Raw genomic sequence first — 13,644 nt, 5'->3', positions numbered from 1 at the left:
ATTGTTTATTAAAAGATTAAAAGAATAATTCTTTCAAATTAGATTCTGACGCACCACAACAAGATCTTGAACTCAAGGCTATTGTATACGGGCATGCGAGTTTCAAAAGTAGTAACAAAAACATTATTATGATCTCCCACCTAATATATATGGCTTTGAGAAAGCTGAAGTCTCCATTATTAATTGTCTTACAACTACGCTTCAAAACTTTCATTAGGCTGCTAATCTTATGCTTAAACATAGTGAATCTGCTTTACGCTTCTCCAAATCTATGAGACCAACCTCTGTACAATAACTTAGTACTAACCTTGATATTGCATGCAAACCTTTCCTTGGGATTACTGTTAGAACATAATACTAAATAAATAAATAATGTATTATTAATCTTGCTGATGTGGCAGTATGCTATTGGTTTACATTTGTATTGTCTTAGCCTTCGTACTCTATATATACGGGTGTACCTCATCTCTTTGAAATAAATGAAATTACTTTCCCTTTTCTCTGTTATCGGTTCTTGTTCTTGTTCTCTGTCTCTACATGGTATCTAGAACCAGCCAAGAAGATCCCTCCATGCGATAAGTTCTGCCGCCTCCAATCCTAGAGAGCTCTCGGACATGGATGAGCTCGAAGATCTGCCGATCCCGTCGGGATTAAAATTCATCGTCTCTCACCTAAAGACGATCGTCTCCATTCAGCTCGATGCCGACAACTACACTGTCTGGAAAGCTCAAATCGTAAAAATTCTTCGCGCTAATGGGTTTGATCGCTTTCTTGATTCTTCTTTACCCTCCCCATCCTCGGTTCTTCTTCAAACCGATGGCACCTCCATTCCTAATCGTCAATACAATCAATGGCGTCTAACTGACCAAAACCTAACCGCTGCTATCTGCTCTACCATATCTTCTGCCATCTTACCGTATGTGGTAAACCTGGACTCAACTGCTGCAATCTGGTCCACTCTTGAACTAGGTTCCAATCAATAAATAGATCCAAAGTTATTCAACTCAAGAACTCACTCCACAATATCTCTCTCAAGAATCAAACCATCACCCAATATATTACTGAAATAAAATCCATCGTGGATCAAATATCTGCGTCTGGTTCCCAAGTTGATCATGAAGATGTAATTCTTTACATCCTAAATGGTCTTCCGTCTGCATATCAATCTTTTAAAACCTCCATTCGGACAATGCTAACTCCCATATCCCTTGATCAACTATATCCCCTGCTGCTCATCGAAGAGATCAACATTGCATGTGATAACGCTCGGGCATCTTCTATGCCAGATCCAACCGCAGCACTATTCACAAATCGTGGACGAGGATGCCGCTCTAGGGGACGCTACAACCAAAATGCAAATACTCCATCTCGCTCTTCCGCCAACTCCACGGTTACCTGTCAGATTTGTGCCAAGAGAGGTGATAGGAAATACTTGGGTTCGCAAGTAAACCTAACCGAAATCAATACCAAAACAAGAGAAAACTGCTGTTTTCAGCAGGAAAACAGCAAATCGCAGCAGTTTTAGTGGAGAAAACTCAAGGAAAATGGAGAAAAACAATATAATTCACTAGTAGATTCAAGAACACAAACAAAGATACAATTTCCTTCAATCCGAGAGGAAGGAATGACTCTCCAAATCTCTAGCCGTAGCCTAGAGCCCAAGAACACAAACCCTAGATCTCCCAACCAAATTCAAATGCAAGGTCCCCCCCTTTTCCTCCTAACCTCCTAATTAACCATAAAGGAGTTTTACAAAATGTCTAAACAGCCCCTCGCATTCAAAATTTCCCTCCCAAAATTCTTCCCTGGCCCCCGTCGACTTTGCTCCCTCCGCTCGGTTCCGCCTGTGTGCTTCGGTTCCGTCGCGAGAAGACCCGGACCGGTCCGGGTTGGACCGGTCCAGCCGGCCCCTCCTGGGCCGGCGTAACATTACCGCCCTCCCAAAGAATCACCTTGTCCTCAAGGTGAAAATCAGGAAACTGCTGTTTCGTCCTCTCATATGGTTCCCACGTGGCCTCGTAGTCAGGAAGGTTCTTCCACTGGATCAACACTTCCTTAGTTTCTGTTCCTCCAGGCTCTGCAACTCCACAAGGAATCCTCCTCCTTCCTCATGGATGATTTTCACCATCGATCGGAGTGACACTCCAGCTCTGGACAATCCTGGTTCCCCCTTCAGCTTCACCCTCTTCCCTTCTACCATCAGTTCCATCACCATGGTTCCCCAGTTCACCTTGGTTTCACCCAAGGTCTGTAGCCACTTCATGCCCAAAATGACATCCGTGCTACCCAATCTCAGGGGTAGGAAATCCTCCACCACCCTGATCTCCTGTAGGCTCATCTCCACCCCCTTGCAGATCCCCGTGCTAGACTCAATCTTTCCTGTCCCCATCATCACCCCATAACTGCCTGTCTCAGTAGGCTCCATCCCCAGCTCCTCCGCCACCTGAGTGGATATGAAATTGTGGGTTGCCCCACTATCGATCAGTACTACTACCTCCCTCCCTTGGATCTTCCCCTTCACCTTCATGGTATGACTAGGAGTAAATCCCATCACAGAATTGAGGGATACCTCGGCTACCTCCAACTGGGGATCAATCTGCTCCTCATCAGAATCATCACCCTCCTCAGGCGCCTCGTCTATATAGACGGTGAGAGCCCGAAGAGCGCGATCCTTGCATCTATGTCCTGGAACAAACTTCTCCTCACATCTGAAACAAAGGCCCTTGGCCCTCTTCTCCTGCATCTCCTCCTCAGTCAATTTCTTGAAGCTTCCTGCAGTTCTAGTCACCCCGCTCTTCTCCTTTCCACTCTCTCTAGGGACACTAGTGCTTGGCCCTTTTGGAGCCAAGTAAGTGGTAGTTGTCCTGGTGGGACCTCCTGAGTGGTTGTTCCTCCAACTTCGAGCGTTGGTCTTCTGGTTCTCCACCAGCTGAGCCAACTCCATTGCCTCCCTCAGGTCTCTCGGTCTCATGACCTTCACAGCATCTCTAATTTCTGGCTTGAGCCCCTTCATGAAGTTCCCCCCCAACGTGTTGTTCGATAAGCCCTCCATGTCTCCCACCAGACTCTCAAATTTCTTTCTGTATTCCTCCACTGTTCCCTCCTGAGTGAGGGCATAGAACTGCTCGGAGATCTCCCATGGGCTGCCCCCCCTGAATCTCTCTCTGATGGCCTCCTTGAAATCCCTCCAAGTTCTCACCGGATCCCACTTATCCATGTACTTGAACCAGGCAAAAGCCGCCCCTTCCAAGCACATGCTAGCAGCCATCAATCTCTCCTCCTCCATAAGGCCATTCACTGCAAAATACCTTTCCACCTTGTGGATCCACTCATCCACGTTTCCCTCTTCGAAGACTGGCATTTTCAGCTTTCTGGCCCTCGTGTCCACCCCGTATGCCCTATTCCCCCCATGGCCTCCTCTGTCCCAGGCAATGGGGTCTTCCCAAGTTCCTCTCTCTCCATATCGGGGCTCATCATCCCTCCTCGGCCGTCGATAGCCATCTTCCCCTCGCGCTCCGCCATGGTGGTTATGGATCCCCCATGGCCGGTCCACTGGGTCGGGCCTCCGACGTCGCCAATCATCTTCTCTTCCTTCCCGGAAGTCTCTCCTTCTGTCATGTTCTTCTCGCCTGATGGACTCCCGAGGTGGCATCCTCCCGTTGCTGTTAAGCAGTTCCACCTCCTCTTCCTCTTCTGGATTCACCTTCTCCTTACCCCTGCTTCCACTACCTTCTCCTCTTTCCTCCGCTGGCACAGCCCTAGTTTGCCCTTCCAACAATTTCTTCATCATCTCCTCCAAAGCCATGAATTTCCCTTCCACATTCTCGCTAAATGTGGCCATCTTCTCCTCCAGATCCGCCTTAAATTGACCCACTTCGGTCTCCAAGACTTCTACACGTTTAGATGCCATGGGAACCAAAAAATGGTCTCCGGATCCCTTCCGAGAAGCAAAAAACTGCAGCGAAACAGTGGAAAACAGCCCCCCACCGCCCGGATCTTCGCTCTGATACCAATTTGATAGGAAATACTTGGGTTCGCAAGTAAACCTAACCGAAATCAATACCAAAACAAGAGAAAACTGCTGTTTTCAGCAGGAAAACAGCAAATCGCAGCAGTTTTAGTGGAGAAAACTCAAGGAAAATGGAGAAAAACAATATAATTCACTAGTAGATTCAAGAACACAAACAAAGATACAATTTCCTTCAATCCGAGAGGAAGGAATGACTCTCCAAATCTCTAGCCGTAGCCTAGAGCCCAAGAACACAAACCCTAGATCTCCCAACCAAATTCAAATGCAAGGTCCCCCCCTTTTCCTCCTAACCTCCTAATTAACCATAAAGGAGTTTTACAAAATGTATAAACAGCCCCTCGCATTCAAAATTTCCCTCCCAAAATTCTTCCCTGGCCCCCGTCGACTTTGCTCCCTCCGCTCGGTTCCGCTTGCGGGTTGCGTTTCCGTCGCGAGAAGACCCGGACCGGTCCGGGTTGGACCGGTCCAGCCGGCCCCTCCTGGGCCGGCGTAACAAGAGGTCACGCTGCCTCTAGTTGCTGGCATCGACTAGACATAAACTACGTGCCGCAGTCACAACAACAGACGTCCCGCGCTCTCGTAGCCACCTCCGACAGCTCATACTCCAATTGGTTTCTTGATTCTGGCGCAACAAATCATCTAACCAATTCGTTGGATAACATGTCCATTGCATCGCCATACCAAGGATCCAAAACTGTAACGGTAGGAGATGGGAGATCGGTTAGCATCGCCAATGGTACATGCCTATTACCGACTCCCTCACGTAAGCTTTCTTATCTCAAATATTTCATACACCTTTTCTTCACTACAATTTGCTCTCAATTTCAAAACTTACAAGAGATAATAACATCTCTATAATCTTTAATCCATCTGGTTTTGTCTTGAAGGACATGAAGACGCAACAGGTGCTGCTTCGCGGACCATGTGAGAATGACTTTACCCCATTCGGTTCAACAGCTCCTTTTCATCTACTTCGGCTTTAGCTGCTTCCACCGATCAAACTATTTCATGGCATAACAAACTAGGCCATCCCAATTTTCGGGTGCTTAGTAAAATTGCTAGATGTAATCCTTCTCTTAGAATAAAAACTGCTCAGACGCTATGCTTACCATGTAAACAGTCTAAAGGCCACAAAATTGTTTTTGAAAAATCCAATAGCAGACAATCATCTCCCCTGTCCCTCATTCATTCTGATGTTTGGGGTCCGGCCCCCGTCGTTTCTACTCAAGGTTACAGATATTATGTGCTTTCTATTGATGATTTTTCTCGCTTTTTATGGATTTTTCCGATAAGACAAAAATCAGGGTTTTCATTATATTTGTAACGTTTAAAAATCAAATTGAAAAACAAACCTCGCATTCCATAAAAATGCTTCGCACGGATGGCGGAACCAAATTTCTTAATCATCATTTTGAACATTTCTTAAGTAGTCATGGCATCGCACATCAAATATCATGTCCTTACACTCCTGAACAAAATGGAGTGGCCGAACGTAAGCACCGACATTTAATTGAAACCTCGCGTACGCTACTTCAAACCGCCTCTGTTCCTTACAAGTTTTGGCCTGATGTTGTACTTACTTCTATATATCTTATAAATCGTTTACCCTCTCCGACTACGGGTCAAATGACTCCTTCGAATTATTTCACAACACCAAACCAACTTATCATCACCTTCGCACATTTGGGTGTGCTTGCTTTCCTCTCTCCTAATCGTGAACATCACAAACTCTAACCAAAATCCCCCTATGCATTTTTCTTTATTACTTGGATAACTACAAAGGTTACAAATGTTTAGACATGTCAACCAACAAGACTATAATCTCTAGACACATCTCGTTTGATGAAAACTTCTTTCCATTCACTACGGTATCTAACCATCAAACTGTCCCTCTAAATCCTCTGCCCGACATGCCACCTCATCTCCTGATTCCTCTGTCCACTCATAGGACAGCCAGTACCTCTTCGCAAACCAACGACAACACCATTCCTACTTCTGTCAGGTCTTCTATTCCTAAGAATTTACATCACACAGAGCACAATACTTCTAATCTTTCTCCAATTCGATCCCAGCAACCTACGCATCATATCCTAACTAGAAACAAAACTGGATCTCTGAAACCGGTCGTTCGTTTGAATTTGCTTCACACTCAATCTCCCACTCTGGAACATGAAACTCCGTCAACGTATGCTCAAGCTATCAAATCTCCTGAGTGGCGAGTGGCAATGACTCAAGAATTCTTGGCCTTACAGCAACAAGGTACTTGGAGCCTTGTTCAACCACCGTCAGGATCATCGATACTAGGATGCAAATGTACATACAGAACAAAAGTTCATGCGGATGGCTCTGTTGCAAAGTACAAAGCTCGTTTGGTCGCTCAAGGCAACCGTCAAGAATTTGGGCTGGACTATACGGACACATTTAGTCCAGTGGCCAAACTACCGACCATACAAATTCTTCTTGCTCTCGCACTACACAATAATTGGCAAGTCGATCAGTCGGACGTAGCAAATGCGTTCCTCCATGGAAAGCTGTCTGAAGATGTGTTCATGATTCAACCAAAAGGCTTCGAAGACTCCAATTTTCCAAGTCACATTTGTCATCTCCACAAGGCCATCTATGGTCTCAAGCAAGCGCCTCGTCATTGGTACAATACATTCACTACATTCTTGATTTCTATAGGCTTTACTCGTAGGCTCGTAGCCAATCGGACCCATCCCTTCTCATCCTTCGCCAACAACAAGATACAATCTTTCAATTGATCTACGTAGATGACATCCTAATCACCGGTAATAATCCCGCCACTATATCATCGGTTATCAAAAAGCTGGGCACAACCTTCTCAATGAAGCATTTAGGTGCGGTTCATGAGTTTCTCGGTATGAAGATTGATAAACAAGAGGACTCTTATTTCCTATCGCAAAGATCATACGCAGCTTCAATTCTTCAGCAAATGGACCTTCTACACTACAAGCCACTAGCAAATCCGACATGTACGAAGTTCCCAGCCACATATCCGATCGATAAGCATGTCAATGATCATTCGCTCTATCGCTGCATAACCGGGTCCTTACAATATTTGACACTCACTCGTCCTGACATTGCGTACAATGCCAATCAACTATCCCAAAACATGCATGATCCTCAACCTCAACACTTCTATATGCTCAAACGTCGTCTTCGTTACATAAAAGGTACGCTCAATTTTGGGATTCCTATTACAAAAACTAATCTACTGCTTAAATCCTATTCAGATGCTGATTGGGCCGGAGATCCAGTATCCAGAAAACCAACATCAGGCTATTGTTCATTCCTCGGTGACATGATCATCTCCTGGACGGTCAAAAAGCAACACACAGTTGCCCGATCATCCACTGAGTCGGAATATTGTGCACTTGCCGCTCTAACAACAGACATAATCTGGCTATGCCGTCTACTATCTGAATTTGGAATCCCTCAAAACTATCCTATAGACATATTTTGTGATAATACATCCGCAATTGCACTGACGAACAATCCTGTCTTTCACGCCCGAACCAAACATATAGAAAAAGGTCAGAAGTTCATTCGGGATCATCTACAACAAAACAACATTCGCCTTCTACCCATCAGCACGATTGATCAAACTGTGGATATCTTCACAAAGGCATTATCCACTCCGCGTTTCCTAAAGCTACGGAACAATCTAACGGTTCTTCAAGACCCTCAGATTGCGGGAGAATGTTAGAACATAATACTAAATAAATAAATAATATATTATTAATCTTGCTGATGTGGCAGTATGCTATTGGTTTACATTTGTATTGTCTTAGCCTTCGTACTCTATATATACGGGTGTACCTCATCTCTTTGAAATGAATGAAATTACTTTCCCTTTTCTCTGTTATCGGTTCTTGTTCTTGTTCTTTGTTTCTACAATTACTCGGTATTATTGTTCATAATCAAAAGCTAATGACTGTATGCAAATTATAAGCATATTTAGGCTTTGTTTGGGATGACTTTTTCACTGCTTCTTAAAATAGCTTTTTAGTACAAAAATTTAAATTTTTTTACTAAAAAATGCTTTAAGAAGCAGTAAAAAAGCCATCCCAAACGAAACCTTAATTTCCGATTATGTGGCTAGAAGAAACAATTGCTCTCCTTTATTTTGTTCAACAATTTGGAACTACCTTTGCATATTAATTCAGATCGATGATTCTATCTAAATGCATCGTGAAGAAAATTACTAGCTTGATGTGTTGCCTTTTACATTATAAATTTATAATGGTATGGTGAATAAACTCAGTAAAATATCATTGTAAACTACAACATTGCCTAATAATAAAATGACTTGGGTTTGCCTTCTCTTAATATTCTGAATTTGACTGGAAGGTTCAAATCTATGGGGATAAAACAGAGGACTCTTTAACTGGAAGAGAATTTGCTTTTAATTCTACTTGTGTGCTTTGCAATCAGTGTATTGAAACGCACTCACATCTATTTTTTAAATTTCCATTTTATCTTAAACCTGTTAAAGATCTGCATTTCCTGCTGGCATTTTTCACCTCGCATGTTATCTCGAAAGTTTTGGTGAAAAATCACTTGCAAAATTACCAAAAAGTACTACCTGTTTGTTTTTTTGTTTTTTGTCTGATCATAGCTGATTGGTAATGATTATTTTAACCCTATTTCTGGTTCACAAAACATCTTTATACCTTTTTGGCGTTCTTGGGCAAGGATGACTATCACTTTAATGCAAATTAAAGTTCAACTCGACAGAGCCGATCAGTCCAGGTGCCTTCTCTTCTTCAGCTATAATGGGAATAGCTGTACTTAGTCAAAAATCACTATCGTGGATGGTCAATATGATATTGATATTGCTCATATTTATTTCTCTAATCCCTTAGTTTGGAATTTGGGAGAATGTATTATTTTACATGGGAGTTTTGATGTAATTTCATATTTCTTCTTTTTATTTTTTTCCTTGTATTATCTTCACTTGTAAACATTTGTTATTATTGTCATTGGGTAGGCGTGCATTTCATTTCTCCAATAATAATAATAATGGCAATAGCAATTAGAAGATAATGACCTAAAATCTATGTTATTATTATTATTATTTATATGCCTAATTGGAATTCATTTTGTCCTATTAAAACTGGCATTATCAAATGTCAGATTGTAATTGAAACAAAATATAACAGTCCAAACTCTTAATTATAGAGATATTTTTCACTTTGGCCTAAAGGCTTCATGGTTTTATCATGTTGTTGTAACTTCTCAGGATTTCTCCATAATGAGCATACTCCTGGATGCCTCGATATTTAAGAGTTTGACTTCTTTTACTTAAGGAGATTCACAATTTCCCTTATTTATGTACCGGATGCCCTCCGTCAACATCTTTATCTCAGAATCATCCACCAGACATATAAGATTCTACAAGTAACATTTACAAGTTCAAATGGTGACTCCCACCACGTAGCATTTTGTCTCATACAAGATTCAAGAGGTGTCTCTCATGGCGTAATAATTTATCTTATATGACACTTAGTTCTCATCTTCTGGCTAGTATATTGCTTTGATGTCATTTGTAACAGCTCAAACTCTTAATTATAGATATATTATCTATTTTAGCCTAAGGGCTTCACAGTTCTATCATGTTAATGTAACTTCTCAGGAGGTCACCCATCCCTAGATTCCTCCTAAATGAACACGCTTAACGACAGAGTTTCTTAATAAAATTCCAACCATTACATCAAAAATCGATTCAATATTTAAGAGTTTAACTACTTTTACTTAAACAGTTTTACACAAAATTCCCACGAAATCCAAAAATCAGCAAAACCAGAGCAATGAATAAAATACAATTCCAGAGTTTCCATTACTTTAAGCATTCAAAGGTCATCACCGCCACAAGAAAGAAGAAGAAAAAACAAAACGAAAAGAATATATAGCAGTGGTGGATCTTGGACTATTGCATCATGATTCTGCATAATTCAACTGAAACATCATTAAACTTACATGAATCCGAGCAGCAGCCCCTGTAAACCCGAGTTAATGAAACAAACGACCACATCACTCAATAATGGTCTGGATAACACCAGCTCCAACCGTCTTCCCACCCTCTCTGATGGCAAACCTCATTCCTTGTTCACAGGCCACAGGCATGATAAGCTCCACAACAATCTTCACCCTGTCTCCGGGCATAACCATCTTCGACTCCTCATCCTTATCATTCATGATACCAGTCACTTTCCCAGTGACATCCGTGGTTCTCATGTAGAACTGCGGCCGATACCCAGGGAAAAACGGTGAGTGTCGGCCTCCCTCCTCCTTCTTCAGCACATAGACAATGGCAAGGAATTTAGTGTGAGGAGTAATGGTTCCAGGCTTGGCGAGGACCATTCCTCGCTGAATATCTGCTTTCTGTATGCCACGGAGAAGAAGGCCTACATTGTCGCCGGCAAGAGCTTCATCGAGGATCTTCTGGAACATTTCAACACCAGTTACTGTGGTGTTCCTAGTCTCACGGAGGCCAACAAGGTCGACTGTTTCGCCCACCTTGATGGTGCCACGCTCAACACGTCCCGTGGCGACGGTGCCACGCCCAGTGATGGAGAAGACATCTTCAACGGCGAGGAGGAAGGGTAGGTCCGTCTGCCGTTGCGGAATGGGGATGTAGTCATCAACAGCGTCCATTAACTGGTAGATCTTGTCGACCCACTCGTTATCCCCTCGCTTGATTTTGGGATTAGCCATTAGGGCCTCTAAGGCAAGAAGCGCGGAGCCAGAGACGATGGGGACGTCATCGCCGGGGAACTCGTACGACGTGAGGAGTTCACGTACCTCAAGCTCGACCAGTTGGAGGAGCTCCTCGTCGTCGACCTGGTCCTGTTTATTGAGGAAAACGACCATGTTAGGAACGCCGACCTGCTTCGCAAGGAGAATATGCTCCTTTGTTTGGGGCATGGGACCATCAGCGCCGGATACGACAAGAATGGCGCCGTCCATTTGGGCGGCTCCAGTGATCATGTTCTTGACGTAGTCGGCGTGGCCAGGGCAGTCGACGTGGGCGTAGTGGCGGTTCTCGGTCTCGTACTCGACGGTGGCGGTGTTGATGGTAATGCCGCGGGCGCGCTCCTCCGGGGCCGCGTCAATCTCGTCGTACTTCTTGGGGGTGCTGCCACCGAGGGAGGCAAGAGCCATAGTGAGCGCTGCGGTAAGGGTCGTCTTTCCGTGGTCGACATGGCCGATGGTTCCGATGTTTACGTGGGGCTTCTTGCGCTCGAACTTGCCGCGAGCGGCGCGGACTACAAGGAGGCTACCACGGCCGAGGGGGAGATCCGATCGAGAAGTAGCAGCGACGGCGGCTAGAGCGGCACCTCGTAGAGACCAGGAAGAAGAAAGGGCGGCCACCGGCTTGAGGGTAGAGGGGAAAAGAATCTTAGAGGCGGTGGTCGCCGGTGCGGCTCCAACGAGGGATATGGATGCCATGGGGATAGGAGTTGAGAGAGTCGAGCGAGTTCTTATCTGGAACTTGGGGCGGGGAGTGGAGCAGCCTCGATCGGCAAAATGGCAGCGTTTATGATCGATTTGGAGTTGGGAGGCTTCGATTTAGGGCGAGAATTGGGTTGGATTTGGTTCGGTCCGCGGGCTGATTTCGGCTGGAACTTCACAGTGACCACAGCTAGTCATGTGGAGTGCGACGAGAGTCGTGGCATTTAACATTCCTCTCTTTTCTGATTTTGGCATTGGCTCCTCTATAAATATCATTTAATATTTATTTTATTTAGATAAAAAATGTTATTTCAATAATAATATTATATTTTACAAGTTGTAACGTTGCTTTAATATCATTTCATTTTAATTTTTGATGGAAAAGTTACATATTTATAAATTTAATAGTCATCTAATAATTATCCCACTAATGAAATACTATTTAAAATAATTAATAGTAATTAAGGTTTTTTTAATTTAATCATCAAGATTGAGATAGTTTAAATAGCAACAAATTTGCTGCTATTTAGATTAAATTAATATTAACTATCAATGTTATTCAAAATAAAGCACTATTAAAATAGCATGAAACTAAATATTACTCATAAATATCATAAAATCACATCATCTATATTACTATTATAAAAAGCCACTTGATTTTTCTTCAACCTCAAATCTTTGCCATGTGTTTTTTTTTTGAAATTATCTTGTCCATTAATTGTATTATAAATAATTAATAAATCTAAAAATATATAATCATTATGCAAATTAATTTAAAAAGTATTTTTAATATATAAAAAAATTTCTCAGCTAAATATTTGTATTGTTATTAGTAATGTTCAATTTTTTATATTATTTTTTTATAATATTTCTATTAATTTTGAATTCGTGTTAATGTGCAAGTTGTGCACTTGATTATGTGATTCATTCATATTTATTGAATTGTTTGGGATCGATCAAGAGCAATTTTTTTTATTTTATTAAAAAAAAATTGATTATCCTTGTTTGATTCTTCAATGACATAAGTGCACTGCACTATCTTCATTCATTTTTTAGCAACGTGCATTTAGTGCATTTGTGCACGTGCATTTAGTATTTTGTTGCTCTATTTGACAATTTTATCTTTCATGAGGATGTCTAAAATCCAAGCTGTTTATCATGTTCATACAAATGGGATATACAAAAAATTATTTAAGTTGCTTTTTATTAGTATATTATTCTTGTTAGATTGTTGGTGGTGGTGGTGCAAAGAATTGAAAATGAAAATATCTTTCCAGCAGGTAATTAATTATCCAGTACTTTGTACAATGCAGATGATCTTGTTAGTAGAGTAGATGTATTAGCTTCGGCCTATGTTAAGTAAGGTACATGTAGGCCTAAAAAATTTTGGTTAGAAAGTATTAAAAATGATATTTTGTATTAGATTTAAATGAGAAATTTACTCTTAATATGATACAATGAAGGAAAAAGCTTCATGTAGTTGATCCCACGTAGTAGGATACATACTTGTTGTTGTTGTTGTTGTCGTACTTTATACCAATATTTAGTCTAAAACCCATGTTTTGAACTAATATTCAAGAGTTTAGTCTTTTGTTTCATTTAGTTCGACCAACTATGAGAATTATTTAGTCTAAAAAGAGATGATAACTTATATTGTGGCATTCAGTATTTTGATAATGATTATAGCGGTTGAGTTTACTACTAACCATCTTCTGTCATGCATGGATTCTAATAGAATCTGCATATCTAAGTCAAAGTCTCATAATGTTGAATTTCTCTTATGATAGATTAAAGATGCTTATACACTAAATTTCTTTGAGAACAACTATAGTCGACTACTTGAGTGGTGCAACAAAAAGACATTGAAGCTTTCTTTTTGTCAAATTAAAGGAAGATACAATCTGGAACTATCTAGATACAATATTATGCAGTCATATCTTCACATGAATGAGAAATGTCCATCATTACCACTAGATTATGACATGGTGAGCTATTGTTGTTCATACTGCAATTATACATCATTCTTAATTTGGTTTGGCTATCGTTAAATCTTTTTGTTATATTGTATCTCTCAAGATTTGCTTGATCGTTTCAGACATTTGGTTCCTATAGACCTCATATTAGAATAGTTTGCTTAT

At 41.7% G+C, this 13,644-nt stretch overlaps 2 protein-coding genes across 2 annotated transcripts; one reads left to right on the top strand and one right to left on the bottom strand.

Moving 5' to 3' along the window:
• Positions 1-6,875: 6,875 nt before the first annotated feature.
• LOC110114788 (uncharacterized mitochondrial protein AtMg00810-like) lies at positions 6,876-7,757 on the top strand. Its single transcript, XM_020847787.1, has one exon. The coding sequence runs from the start codon at positions 6,876-6,878 to the stop codon at positions 7,755-7,757; it is 882 nt and encodes a 293-aa protein (XP_020703446.1).
• Positions 7,758-9,844: 2,087 nt separating this feature from the next.
• LOC110114780 (elongation factor Tu, chloroplastic) lies at positions 9,845-11,606 on the bottom strand. The gene has a single exon (XM_020847777.2). It carries the CDS (start codon positions 11,501-11,503, stop codon positions 10,085-10,087), a length of 1,419 nt encoding a protein of 472 aa, XP_020703436.1. The 5' UTR covers positions 11,504-11,606; the 3' UTR covers positions 9,845-10,084.
• Positions 11,607-13,644: the final 2,038 nt, after the last annotated feature.

The sequence above is a fragment of the Dendrobium catenatum genome, unplaced genomic scaffold (genome assembly GCF_001605985.2).
Source record: "Dendrobium catenatum unplaced genomic scaffold, ASM160598v2 fragScaff_scaffold_412, whole genome shotgun sequence".
NCBI lineage: Eukaryota > Viridiplantae > Streptophyta > Magnoliopsida > Asparagales > Orchidaceae > Dendrobium > Dendrobium catenatum.
This window is presented reverse-complemented; position numbering and strand designations above follow the sequence as displayed.

Bases quoted from the DNA above. Each gene is read 5' to 3' on its own strand.
- LOC110114788 (XM_020847787.1), top strand. From the start codon at position 6,876: ATGAAGCATTTAGGTGCGGTTCATGAGTTTCTCGGTATGAAGATTGAT.
- LOC110114780 (XM_020847777.2), bottom strand. From the start codon at position 11,503: ATGGCATCCATATCCCTCGTTGGAGCCGCACCGGCGACCACCGCCTCT.